Source organism: Ctenocephalides felis, unplaced genomic scaffold, assembly GCF_003426905.1.
Source record: "Ctenocephalides felis isolate EL2017-DRISC unplaced genomic scaffold, ASM342690v1 CF-g0.4_SCAFFOLD_00845, whole genome shotgun sequence".
In the NCBI taxonomy this organism is placed as follows: Eukaryota; Metazoa; Arthropoda; class Insecta; order Siphonaptera; family Pulicidae; genus Ctenocephalides; species Ctenocephalides felis.
The window spans coordinates 14355017-14368847 of NW_020536999.1; the positions used below are offsets into that span (position 1 = coordinate 14355017).

The following is a 13831-nucleotide window of genomic DNA, read 5'->3' on the forward strand; positions in this document are numbered from 1 at the left end:
AGTCCTACTTAAATATAATAGCTGATGCCTAACACTCACTGTGCGATATATCTAAAACAATAAAATATGAATCTTTAGTAAATAATAATATAGAGTACATTCAATAAACTATGTATTTCTCATAACGTTGTACAAAAAGCATATAAATTTAAAATATAAAGCATGAACTTAAACATTTTAAGTACATAAATATATGTATACTCTCTCAATAGTACTTGCATCATCAGTTTCTGGGTTTACTTTAAGGTGAATTGTGTGAATGTTGATTTTTCTCGTGCAATTCTAAAACATAAATTCGATTTTGATTAAGCCATCCTGGCCTTTTTGGTTGGCTGATTTCTGAAAATTAAAATTAGGTGTTCAGAATTACTTGAAACATGAAAACTTCATAAAGGTAAAAATTGCTTTCTGTTATACAGTATCAAAAAATAGTGTCTAGTCTTTTTTGTAAGAAATTATCTGCAAAAAATCATATACATAAAAAACACTGACTGGTTTCTTGGAAAAATTTTGGTTCTATTCCAAATATACGACATTATATTATAAAAATTTTTATTAACACTCACAAAGGTATTTCGTAGTTCACATCACCATCACGTTTACTCTGAATATAAGCTGCATGAACTTCAGCTGATAATATACTCTTTTTAACAGCTTCATCTTCAATCATAGCTAAACGCCATTTTAGCTATAAAAATTTAAAATATGTTATGAGACATGCATATTATATAATAAACTTAGAATAAGTATTTTTTTGCAATTTTTATGAAACCAGTAGTTAATCTGGTTAACATGTTTTTATTACTCTTACCAGAGCTGGATATCTGGTTGAATCAAGTTCAAAAACTTTACGCTGTGCAAGAATGGTCATCAGATCAGCACGCTCACACCATGGCCAGATCATGTAGTCCACCATACCAGGTTTGGTACCATGGAAAAAGTGAGCAGCAGGATCTTTAGCAGTCTGTTGTCTATGAACCAATTTGGCTTCGAAGTAATCCAAACCAATTAGTACAGTGGTGATGCTTTGGCCTTCCTGGTTGAGAAAGATGCGGAACATTGCACCAATTGTCTGAAAATAATAATAATCAGATAATGATAACTATTAATTATGGTAAAGAGATATAAGAAAATAAATCCACTATTTCATGCAGTAAATAAATACATTTTTGTAAATATTTGTTTCAATTTCATTCATAATTAATGTATCAAAGTGCTTATCTATAAATTAATAAACTAAGTTTTACCTCATTGAATCTCTCGACCACAATTCTATCTAATGCTTTCTTTAAAGGATCTTTATCTTGAAGTGGCCTTTTGGAATATTCCTCATCGAGATAATCTGCTATGATTAAACTTTCATACAATACTTTTCCATTTGGCAATTCTAAAGCGGGCACTTTTCCTGGTGAAAATGAATTATTTAAATATATTCATTTCAGTAAATTCAAAAATCCCAGTAAGTATATAAATACTTAGGTTTAATTTAAAATACATTCTACTTGCAAAAAAGGAGAACAATGCATTAACATGTTTTTTAACAATAATTCATGTAAGTGCAACATTTTGGCAATTGTCCAGTAAATATGTAAATCATTGTTTATGTAAACTAAAGACCAAAATAAAACATACAATATTAAATAATCCTCAATATTTTCTGATACATTATTAGAGAGAAAATTAAAGAGATATTTTCGATGTAGTATTATATACCAAAATTTATGTCTATGACCATTCATAAAAAAACAATTTATTTATCAAATATTAATTTAATGTAAGTATTTAATTTAAACAAATGGTACTAACCAAGAGGACTAACTTCCTTCAACCATGTAGGTTTATTTGTCAAATTGATGTAAACGGTTTCGTATGGAATTTCTTTTGCATCCAATACTAGATGAATTCTCTGAGCATACGGACAAAACCGCATTGAATATAATCTCAATTTTCCTTCAGGAACTGGTCCTGGTCGTTTGGAATCTGAGAAAAAATATGATGTAAATAAATAAATACTATAAATATAAAAATTGAATTAACCTGGGCAGTAGTAAAGTTTGTCGTGTATTCTAAGTTAACAAACATTTGAATGATTGTAAGAAAGAAATATTTCATCTATCGTTAGATATATTTATAAAGTGCTCTTAGTTATTTATAAGCATTTCTAGAAAAAATTCTCTAACACATAAATGAGTCATTTTGATATTCGCTATTTGTTTATTGTTAAATTTCCTGGAATTCTAAAATAATAACTAATTGTGATCGAAAAACAATAATATAGATTGTTTTATATAGAAGAATTCACAATTTTTTATAAGATTGTGTATCATATTTATATAAATTTGATAAATAAAATTACTCATGCTGTTTTATAATTAAAAGGTGTTAATGTTCATTGGAAATATATATATATATATATATATATATATATATATGTATATATATATATATTATACATGCCCTCATTGTTTTATAATTTTAATGGTATCAATAGCTAGATCGATAAAATTTCATGTGTTTAAGTATTTAACAAGCTAAAAGTAAAGTAATAAAGTGATCTTTTAGCATTTTTAAAGAATTAAAAACTGATGTAAAACGTAAAATTAAAACAGTAATAAAATCTAGCTTCATACAATGCTTAACAGTAAAAACCAGTTTTTACAAATAACCTTGCACATAACATCTTTTGCATAAATTACTGTGAAATTACTTAAGTGAGTAATAATTAAATAAAATCAATAAAAGCACTAGAATATCAATGAAAAGTGCAGGGCTTTGAATAGAATCCTTACAATGCATATACATATATTACAATGTAGGTGTGTCAGTAGGTCACTCAATAAATATTTCACCAATGTATGGAACACAATTAGATGCATACTTAATTAATTAAATGCATTTATAAAATAATTATATTCACAACTTAATTTTACTCTAATTAACTTAAATGTGGTAAATATATACTCATATCATATTCAACAAATATAAATATCTGCTTACCGGTACTTAAATGTTTAACTCCCGTCATGTTTTCGAATCAATCACAAATAAACTTAATAACAAATTTAAATCTAAGGCACAACAATACTAAATTTAATATAACTAAGAATTTATTATTAATTTTTAAGATATGACGATAAATAGATTATTTATCGATCTAGCTTCGTCGAAGAACTAACTGAAATTAAACTTGAAATGAAGGTTAAATTTGACAGCTCGGTAGTACAGAAAGAGACAACTTGTCTTTGACGCTTTTCTTTTCGTCATGGCGGATATGGCGGTTAACGAAAAATATTGGTTTGTGCAAGATTGCCTTTAAATCTAATATTTTTTCAAAAATTTTGGCATTTATGTGCTAATTATAAAGCACTTTATGCATTATTCTAATCAACCCGTCCTTATCGAGTTTCATGAAACAGCTTTTAAATTTTTGGAATCAGTGCAGCCATTTTTGAGAAAATTAAAGGCCAAATTTTGATTGCACGCACTTCCTTTTCCGGAGTAAAACGATTCAGAATGACTTGAAACTTCCGGAAAACAAAATGTTTTTTTTTTCATGAAAACAAACTTATATTCATGATAAATATAACTTCCCTTAGTATTCTATATTCTTCAACCAATATTCTAAATTTTCAATAAGAACAATTGATCAATTTACATTTTGTCATTATTTAAATTATTAAATTTATGTAGTCTTATCCATTTTATATAAATTGCAAAGAAGTATTCAAAATATATTAATAATTTGTGTTTAAACTTAAAAAACAAAAAAAAAAAACTATATATGAAAAATTCTGTTACCAAATTAGAATCAATATTTCTAATTAGAATCATTATTTGTAAGTAGTAGTACTAGATTATGTAAATTACAAATAAATAATAAATAAATAAATAAATAATAAATATATATATATATATATAATAATATATATATATATATATATATATATATATATATTTACATCTGTTTATAATACCTTTACCCAAATAAAAATAAAATAATAACATAAAAGTACGTCAATGTTTTTATTGAATTTTTATAATACAAAATATGTACAATTTCATAATTAAAACTATATGCCATATACATTTGTACGAATTTATTAAAACTTGAGTGAGAAGCCTGCACCCATTGGAATGTTTCTTGTATCCAACAAAGATGCTCGTTCACCCCAATACGCATCTGCTCCTTCACCTTCCCCCTTAAGAAGTAATAGAATTAATAATTTTATTTAAAAATAAATAAATTTTTACTATATGCCCAAGTAGGTTGAAACTAATTACTAATTCTTTTAGTTTATATTTATGTCATATTTATTTTAAACATATTAATTCTAAACTAACATGATATTTACCAATGCTTTAAACTGGTCACCTCCTGAAGGTGGTTTAGGACTACTGGCAAGTGCACGTCTTGTTCCAAGTTCACTTTTTGCAGGCCACGTTGGAAACATAGCAGGATCAATAGGTAGTGGTACCTCCTATTCAATCATTCAGATTCATGAAATCAATTATTGCATTCTAAAATAATTAAGCACATTTTTGTGGATTTTTTTTTGAAGACCACAAGAATGTGTTTAACCTATAAAAATTCTATATAAAATACTATACCTTAAAATAGTTATGTTGCAAGGCAACCTCAGATGTGATTCTTTTTTCAGGATCATAAGTAAGAAAACCGTTAAGCATGTCCAGGCCTCTTGGTGATAAGGTTTGTGCAAATCGGCGTCCAATCATAGACACAGGATATTCAGTAAAAGTCATCTTTTGAACTGCAGGTAGTTTTGAATAACCAGGCCAGATTTTTTCATTTGGTGTTCCTAGATCCTAAGAAAAAATTTAAAGTTGATTTAAATACAATATAATAAAAATATTAATTTAATCATTATTTGAATGCAGAATTATTGGCAATAATAATTTATGATTTACCTTAAATATTCTATTTAGTTGATCAACTTCACTTTTACCCGGAAATAAGGCTTGCATTGCAACCAGTTCAGCAAATATACAGCCAACTGACCTAAAATTTATTTAATCATAAATACACTCACATAAATATTTTTTTGTATAAAACTACATATATAGCATATTATTTAATAAGCAGTACCACATATCAATAGCTGTGGAGTACTCTTTGCATCCAAGAAGAAGCTCTGGTGATCGATACCACAGGGTTACTACAACCGGCGTGTAAGCCCTCAATGGAGAACCATATTCCCTAGCTAAGCCAAAATCTCCAACCTATTTATAAAGGAGAGATGCTTTGTAAAAAAAACATTAAAAAACTATTTAGAAAAGATTTTATAAAAATAATACATTTGATAATTTTGTAAGTATATATCAACTTGTTTTTATTGAATATATTTTTATTTTTTTATATAATTACCTTAAGAATTCCTTTATGAGATAATAATAAATTTGATGTTTTCAAGTCTCGATGTAAAATCCAATTATCATGCAAATGTGCAACAGCTTTTAATAATTGTTGAACTAAACATTTCACTTCACCTGGCAGAAAACCCTGTAAAATATAATATTTTAATATAAAGTTTCTCTTATCTCAACCGATAAGTTGCCGAATTTGGATCTTCTAATTTCATTTCTCGACGTTTCGGAGTGATTGTATTCTCAATCCTCACGAGATTGTGGAACAGCCTGATGAGATCAGTTACCCATTTATTGAAGATGGCAAATATAAATGACAAGAAATGAAACTAGAAATTTGAAATTCAACATTATTAATTAGCACAAATGTAGAAATTAATATAAAACCAATATTACCTGTTTTTTATGCTTCATGGTTTCCATTAAGCTTTTTAAATCGTGCTCTACATAATCCATGACAATGAAGATTTTATCCATGTTACTCCCAACAACTATTTCACGAACTGTAACAATATTTGGATGTTGTGCCTGCAAATAATTTTAAATGCAATCATTACAGAATTTTCTATTTAAGGGGTAGGAATCACTTAAAATGATGGAGAGAAAAAATATTTTACTATACTGACCTTCAGTAATGTATTAATTTCTCTTAAAGAAGTAATTGGAAAACCTTCTTTCTCTTTCTCCATTTTCAATCTCTTCAATGCGACAACTTCACCTGTTCGAAGATCTTTTGCTCTAAAATATAAATGATAAAATAAAGCAAGATTGAAAAACAATATTTCAAGAAAAAATACTTAGCACCACAGCTTTTTCAAACCTGTAAACAACTCCATAAGTACCCTCCTCTATTCGATTTAAACATTGAAATTCAGCAACAGATCTGCAGCCTTGTATTCCTGGATAGTATGGTGGAAATTTTGTCAAATCTTCAGCTTCGCTGTTTTTTTCGTGCTCTGCATTATTATTAGCAATGTTATTAGTATTTGGACTGTTAGTTTCATTCTCTGTCTTTGTGTTTTCAATTTTCTTTTCTGAATCTTCCATTTGAATATCATCATCGTCCTTTTGTATTTCTGTATGAGATTCATCATTGGACTCTGAACTCGTATCAGACTCTGAACATGATCTTGATCTCGAACTGCAATACAGATTATGGAAGTCATATTTCATTCTTCTGTGTCAAGCACAGTTGCTAGAGAAACAATCTAATATTACATAAGTTTAATTAGTGAGACACAATAAACTTTCATATAGTGAATCTATGTTTTTTTTCATTAATTGATACTTTGTAATATAAAATACACATAATGTTATTGAACATATTACATATACTCAATAATAATGAAAAAGTCATTTGTAATAGAATTTTAATTAAAAGAAAATAGCATTCTTACTTGGATTTACGTTTCTCATCAGAATGATCATCTGTATTCTCTGAAGCTTCTTCTTCACTGTCATCTGAAACATCGTAAGATTCTAATATAAAATTATATCAAATAGACTTAAAAATTTATTTTTATATTTATTTATTTAAAATCTTATTATAGATAAAATATACAAAACCGTGTAAATGTAATAATTAGTAATTAATAAACACTAGTGCTGTTAAATGAAGATGAGACCTTTCAGCAGTAATTATTGTTACTATTCTTAAAATTCTTAATCAACATACCTGATTTACTATGATCAGAGTCATAGTTCGAATTGGCCATTTCCTCTTCTGTGTCATCAGATACCATTACTACAGTAACATCTTTTGAATCTAAAATTATTTTTAAAATTTCAAGTAAATAGTATAATTATACTGAATATATATATGCATTTCTATAAATTACCTTTATCTAAGCTATCCTGACTAGATCGTCTCATCTTTTTCCTAGATGATGCTTCTTCATGTTCTAATAGTTTTTTACTTTTTAATTCCCGCCTAGCTAGCAATTCCATACGACTAATTTTTTTTAACCTGAGCATTTCTCTTTCTGCAACTAATAACCTATCTCTTCTTTCATCATATTCAACATCACGAACAAGATTTGTTTTTTCCTTGTGCCTATATGTCTCCATTTCTGTTTTATCCCTCTTCTGCTCATAATTATGTTCAGATTCACCTTCAGAGTTTCTTTTTTCTCTCACTACATTAGGTTTATATCTGCTGTGTCGTTTATCAAGATCATAATCTATATCTATACTCATTTTATCTCTACTTTGCCTTCTGTAATCCTCATTTTCTAAATCCCTGGATTTGATATCAATTTCTTTTTTACTTTTACGTTCATAATACTCTGCAGGTTTATCACGTTGTCTTCTATGCTCTTCAAGGTCCCTACTGTAATTTTTATGCCTTTTATCATCATGATCCAAATCATGTTGACTGCTACCTTTTGTTGGCCTTCTATATTCATCGTGAGACTGTACTTTATGCCTATTGCGCTTATCTAGCAGTCTAGATCGCAAATCTTCTAATATTCGATCAGGATTACTACTCTCAATATCTCCGGATCTGTGTCGTTTGTGTTTATCCTTATCCTTCATAGAGTGCCTTCTACTACTGTGTTTTAATTTTGAGTGTTTGTCATGGGAATGTTTTTTCCTAGATAGTTTGTGACTTCGTGATGAAATTAACTGTGGTGGTTTTATATGCAAGGAAGCATCATGTTCTATGTCTTCCTCAGATAAGCTGAAATTTGTTCGAACAGTTGTAAGATTTAAATTCAACTATAACTCCACACACTAGCACTAAAATGGATATACATGTATTATAATATGATTTAGACTTAGATATAAGAATAAAATAAATTAGGAACAATAAAATCAAGTATTAACAAATGCATAAACTATAACCTTATTTTTCGCCAAGGTCTTCAACTCATCTTATATATAACATAAAGAATATGTACCTAAACAATATACGTTATACATTTTGAAACCAACTCCGATCTAATTTATAATAGTTTTTTCGAAAAACATTCTGATTTTCTAATTGACTAATATAATTTTTACATAAATGCAAATGTCATTCATACTAACCTAAAATCATTATCATTTGAATTAGGAGGCGAAACAATTTGTCCATCTTCACAACCATCCGAATCATTATTACTCATTTTAGATTAAATACGAATTTTACTTAAAACTATTAGATTTGACAATAACATTGAAGTTTATTTTTCACTTTTAATGGCGGCCACGAGTGGCCGCTTGAAAGCATAAAGTAATGTTGACAACATGACAGTAATAAATATTTAAGAAAATGCGCGAAATTTGAAATACTATTTACTTATGCACGTTGAATAAACTAAATAAAATTTGTGTGATATTTTTTCAACTTGATATTATTCATGCAAAACTACGTTTGTATGTTTTTAAAAATATTTTAAATTTAGACATTAAAACGGAAATCGCATGTGCATTGAATGTTATGATTACTGAATGACATAAAAATAAGAATCGTAATAAATCGATTTTTTTAAACTTATGTTTTGGAATGAGAGTTTTTCTTTAAATGTTGTAAATAATTCTTTATTTAATAACAGACCTTGGTGCAACCGGTTAAACAAAAATTAAAATCGAATTTCAAACTTTCTTTCTTGTTATTGATACATTTGAAAATAACGGAATATGACATTTTTGAAAAGGAAACACGTGTCTGAGTATAAATGTAAAATAAGTGATTGATTTAATCAATTAATTTAACAATATACATTTAAACAATAATTGTTTTAATTATTTACAAATTTTAAAAAATTGGCAAGGAATTATTTCACAAAATTGTTGAAACTATTATATTACCTTGAGTTTTATTTACTAATTTGGATTTAAAAAATTATTCAAATACCGCTGTATATATCAATTAAATTTTTGTATATGCTTTCCTTACATGAATGTTGGAATACATTGAAACTTCCTTTTAGAATTTGATATAATTGATGTTTTTTATATTATTATTATTTTTATATTATGAACACGTTTTTTAACTTTCCAGAAAAAATTGTTTTCATAAAAAATCCAATTCTCCGTTTTAGCCAATAATTCGGAATCAATTTTAAAAAAATTATTCGAAAGATATTTGGGAATCGTGCTGATTAGTTTTGGCTATAGATCGGCCGAGCATTTTCTTTGTAAGCTGTTGAATTTTTTTTAATAAGACATTAATTATACTAATAATTAATAATACTAAAATTTTGCGGTCTTACGACTAGTACTTCCATTCTAAAGGTAAGTATTTTAACTTTCAATAAATTCAGATACAATTTTTATTTTATTTCACTTTATTTCAGCAATCAGAAAAACAAAAATAATTTCTATGAGCAAAACTGTACAAGATACAAAATTTGAATGCAATATATCATAGACAATAACATATAAAATTAACTTTGTGAACGGATCAATAACAAATGTTAGAGGAGAGAAATTTCTTAAAAACTCTTGCCATATTTCTATTTCCTATAATACTTAATAAAAATACTTCCTGTTTATAAATGTATCAGATATTAGACATACACACACACACACACACACATATATATATATATATATATATATATATATTATATAAATATATATATATACAATCACAGGTATCGGAACTAAATATAACATTTAAACTTGACCACAGAATTACGTGACGAAACTAGTAAATTGTTTTTAATAAGAAGACTAGTAACAAATTTACTCATTTTTAGTTTTTTAGCTTAAAAGATTTTTTTTATATTAGCTATTGGTAATTTAATTTGTTTAAATAATTGCCAATTTTAATTTTTGATTCGTCACATTTAATGTATAATATATTTTGACGACAAAAAACAACATATAAATTATAAAATAAATTATAATATAATTATCACAAAATTATAACAAATCAAAACATACTTCTTAGAATTATCAATTTCTAAGTCTTTGTCAAATGAGAAATAAAAGCAATAGGAATATAATTATAAATTAGATTTCATTAAAAAGTTTAATTAAGCAAAAACGATGTATTTAATTTGTTTCTAGTTTAGTTTATAAATTTGAAGACTGATGTCTTTCAAATACACTTTTTTTTTTAATTTGGCATTTGGTTTTTCCGGGACACAAACAAACAAAAAATTGCTCTGTGGACCATCACTAAAAACAATTCAAGTGCGATTGAAAAATTTTAATATTTTTCGAACTCTTTTTGAATTTTCAAAAGTCAGTATACGAATTTCTTTATATAAACGTTTTATTTACCCTTATAATTAATATTCTATTAACCCTCATTTATTTCACAATATTATTTAAAAAAATCTTCAGCTCATTGTCTATTTGTTTCACATTCACTATATCATTTTCTTAATAGAATTTTCTAAGTGTATTTGTATGAGAATATTATATATTGCAGAGAATTTATAAAATAAAATCATTTCTTTATATAATCTTAAAGAGTTTATATCATTCGTCAAAATATAAACTTTGAATTGAATATATAATATAAAAAATATATATAAAAATATTATGCTGATTTAAATAATTTTAGTAAAAGAATCATAAATTTGATTAATTCAATATACTTTTATGATAACACTAAGTTATAAATAATTAAATAATATATGCAATTTATTGAATAAAATTATCAGAAATATATGTGTTGTCAAAAATGCAACTAATTATATATATACAATAATAAAAATTCAATTTATAGTATTCAATTTTTTAAAAGTCAAAAATGTTTTCACAATCATTTGCTGTATTTTTATTTATTATATTAGTAGACACAGTTATTTCGAAACCAAGGTATGTTATATATATATATATATATATATATATATATATATATATATTGTTAATGGGTTTATAAAATTTAATTAGTAATATTTATATCAATAATTTATTATTTTTATTTCAGGCTTCATATTCGCGTGTATGTACCAGAAATAGTGCAGCATTTGCATCACACAAACACCATTTACAAACACATTCACCATCACATAGGAGGAAAATCAAACGAGAAACCAGAAGAACCGAAGAAACATTACCATCTGCACAAGCACATAATAAAACCATCTGATGTTACCGATAAATTGATCTCAGAATTGTATCGGATAAGAAATAATGGTAAGGAGAAAAATATCAGCATCAAGCATTGTATTTTATTTTAAGAATAATCTCAAATTTGTATCCAAGTTCAATATTAAACTGAAGAACAATTATTCTTTATAAATAGATAACAATAATTACATGCACAAATACGAAGTGACTGAGAAAGAAAAGGAAATCATGGTGACTCCTCCCCCGATGATATATGGATTTGTGCCCCCATCACCAACCCCCGCTGAACACAAGCACCAGACCAAACCTGATGGTGGGAAGTATGAATATACCAAATTTCATGTGAGTACATACATTTTATCGAATAAATGTTTCTGATACTTTGTAAAAATATATAAAACTTTTTTAGATAAGTGAAGGCTACAATAAGGTTTTGCCTCTGATAGAGGAAGGCAGTTATGGTGAAGTGAGGAAAAAAGGAAATTCTGAGACCATAAAAATTACTGACGAGGTAAGATGCATTCTGAAGAAATCCTCAATGAACAAATTAAAATTGCTGTTATATATAAATTTATGTTTCTTGTTAAACATATATATATATATATATATATATATATATATATACATTCTGCAGTTTTTATATATTTATCACAGGGAAGTGTTTATAAAAAAATAAATAGCGAGCACTCAGATATTGGAGGTAAAAAAGATGGTGGTTACTATGAAGAATCTTATCACACAAAAAAAACTCCTAAAAACTTTCATGGTGGTAGTACAAGTGGTAAACATGAACAAGAAGAATCGAAAAAAGAAGGTGATCACGAACACAACAAAGGTAAGTTCTTTTAAAATAAATTATCTTGAAAGTCATTTCACAAAAACTATATTATAGGATTCAGTGAAAATGTGAAATACAATCACTTAACCAATGAAGACTCTGAGAAAGAACATAGCCAACATAGTGGCAATAATAGTGAAGAGCATTCTAAGAAAGAGTATAATAAGCAAAATAATAATAATAATAAGGAGCAAGAAGACAATCAGCAAGTTTATGCAATATATTATCCAGTAGTCCATAATGCACCGTAATTATAAGAACTTTATAAATATAAATATACTTATTTTGCTTCTATAAGATATTTTACTTTGCCAACAATTTGATTTGCTCAAACTCACATTTGTATTGTCATCATAAAGAATTCAATCAAAATTTTTATATGAGTATAAGAATAAAATTAAAAAGCAAATATTACCATTAAGTGCATAAGAGCAATCTGTTTTAATTTTTCATCTGGTGTCTTTGAAAAGCTTAAACACATATTAGATGTTATTTTGTTTTATATTTCATTAAGTTTAATGTAAAACAATATATAAACACATTATACATCTTGATGTGACTTTTTGGTAAATCGCTTAACTTTAGATCTCTTTCTGAGTCCTTGAGAAACTGTGGGTTCAATGACATTACGTTTTTGTAAGCTCTTAAATCTATCCAACAGAAGATTTCCTGTAACAACAATTTAAAATGCATAAAATAATAAATAAATAATAGAGTATAAAAGTGATAAGTAGATACTAACCTTCCTTTTTAACATTTCTTAAGTTACCAGCAATTTCTTTTTTCATGTTGAATTCTAATTCAGGTTCTTCGAATTTAACTTTTCCAAGAACTTTAGTTCCCTTTGACTTTTCTTCTTGTTTTATTTTACGTTTTTCTTGAACTTTCTTTTCAATTTCTTCAGCTTTTGCTATTTTTTGTGCTAATTTCTTCAGTCTATAAAAAGATAAAATTAGTAAATCTTACTTAAATTATTGTAAACTTTTATATCAAAAATTTTTTAATTATTGCAAGAAACTTGCAAGCCATGATGTAAAGCTAAAAATAATTAAGTCTTACTTGTAAATATCGGCTACTTTCTTCTTTTCTACACGTGCCTTTCTCAATTGAAGTTTCAATATCCTCTGTTCTTTGGCTTTTCTTTTTTGCTTAAGATCTTTTTTCTTATTTTTTACTGCTGGATTTCCATTTTCATCATTTTCAGATTCTGAACTTTCAGATTTATCATCATTATCAGCACCGTTGGCAAGAACGGTTTTTGGTAAACCTTCAGACATTTCTGCTAACATGTCCTTTTCTTTTTGCGAAGGTGAAACTTTTCTGAAGAACTATAAAAAATGTATAAAAAATGTATAAAAAATAAATATATAATTATATATATATCTATATATATATTCACCAAACAAAAAAACTCACTTTTGATGTAACACGATTCAAATGCACACTTCTTGTTTGATTAATTCTTTTTCTTTATCAACTATTATCTTTAATAAATTTCTGTGATCAGCTACACTAGGATTGTAAGACATTCCGGGATGAGGAGCTTCAACAGCTGACATAAATACCTAGAAATATATTTATTAATAAACATTTTCTTAT

At 26.6% G+C, this 13831-nt stretch overlaps 4 protein-coding genes across 4 annotated transcripts; 1 reads left to right on the forward strand and 3 right to left on the reverse strand.

The window, feature by feature from the left end:
* Window positions 1-186: 186 nt before the first annotated feature.
* On the reverse strand, window positions 187-3163 carry LOC113364300 (pyrimidodiazepine synthase-like). Its single transcript, XM_026606787.1, has 6 exons — window positions 2998-3163; window positions 1807-1980; window positions 1248-1405; window positions 812-1072; window positions 567-688; window positions 187-339 (listed from the first exon to the last, which is right to left on the reverse strand). The coding sequence occupies exons 1-6, from the start codon at window positions 3023-3025 to the stop codon at window positions 306-308; spliced, it is 777 nt and encodes a 258-aa protein (XP_026462572.1). The 5' UTR covers window positions 3026-3163; the 3' UTR covers window positions 187-305.
* A 913-nt stretch (window positions 3164-4076) lies between these two features.
* On the reverse strand, window positions 4077-8549 carry LOC113376790 (serine/threonine-protein kinase PITSLRE-like). The gene is made up of 13 exons (XM_026616851.1): window positions 8413-8549; window positions 7221-8062; window positions 7058-7147; window positions 6780-6843; window positions 6203-6523; window positions 6009-6120; window positions 5779-5910; window positions 5384-5518; window positions 5105-5238; window positions 4927-5017; window positions 4609-4824; window positions 4353-4478; window positions 4077-4199 (listed from the first exon to the last, which is right to left on the reverse strand). The coding sequence occupies exons 1-13, from the start codon at window positions 8487-8489 to the stop codon at window positions 4101-4103; spliced, it is 2439 nt and encodes an 812-aa protein (XP_026472636.1). The 5' UTR covers window positions 8490-8549; the 3' UTR covers window positions 4077-4100.
* Window positions 8550-10997: 2448 nt separating this feature from the next.
* LOC113378382 lies at window positions 10998-12483 on the forward strand. Its single transcript, XM_026618917.1, has 6 exons — window positions 10998-11139; window positions 11252-11460; window positions 11570-11736; window positions 11804-11905; window positions 12049-12229; window positions 12287-12483. Exons 1-6 carry the CDS (start codon window positions 11072-11074, stop codon window positions 12481-12483), a joined length of 924 nt encoding a protein of 307 aa, XP_026474702.1. The 5' UTR covers window positions 10998-11071.
* Window positions 12484-12693: 210 nt separating this feature from the next.
* LOC113363878 (ribosome biogenesis protein NOP53-like) lies at window positions 12694-13791 on the reverse strand. The gene is given in 5 exon segments (XM_026606361.1): window positions 12694-12901; window positions 12975-13168; window positions 13292-13560; window positions 13649-13675; window positions 13678-13791. Coding segments are annotated over 5 exon segments (732 nt in total). The 3' UTR covers window positions 12694-12773.
* Window positions 13792-13831: the final 40 nt, after the last annotated feature.

Excerpts from the sequence above, each read along its gene's own strand:
- LOC113364300 (XM_026606787.1), bottom strand. The coding sequence starts at position 3,025 with ATGACGGGAGTTAAACATTTAAGTACCG. Across the intron at positions 1,406-1,806 it reads GAAGGAAGTTAGTCCTCTTG|GAAAAGTGCCCGCTTTAGAA; the intron begins GTTAGTACCATT and ends CATTTTCACCAG. Across the intron at positions 689-811 it reads CAACCAGATATCCAGCTCTG|CTAAAATGGCGTTTAGCTAT; the intron begins GTAAGAGTAATA and ends AAATTTTTATAG.
- LOC113376790 (XM_026616851.1), bottom strand. The coding sequence starts at position 8,489 with ATGAGTAATAATGATTCGGATGGTTGTGAAGATGGACAAATTGTTTCG. Across the intron at positions 7,148-7,220 it reads TCAGGATAGCTTAGATAAAG|ATTCAAAAGATGTTACTGTA; the intron begins GTAATTTATAGA and ends AAATAATTTTAG. Across the intron at positions 6,524-6,779 it reads GATGAGAAACGTAAATCCAA|TTCGAGATCAAGATCATGTT; the intron begins GTAAGAATGCTA and ends TCTGTATTGCAG.
- LOC113378382 (XM_026618917.1), top strand. The coding sequence starts at position 11,072 with ATGTTTTCACAATCATTTGCTGTATTTTTATTTATTATATTAGTAGAC. Across the intron at positions 11,461-11,569 it reads GTATCGGATAAGAAATAATG|ATAACAATAATTACATGCAC; the intron begins GTAAGGAGAAAA and ends CTTTATAAATAG. Across the intron at positions 12,230-12,286 it reads TGATCACGAACACAACAAAG|GATTCAGTGAAAATGTGAAA; the intron begins GTAAGTTCTTTT and ends ACTATATTATAG.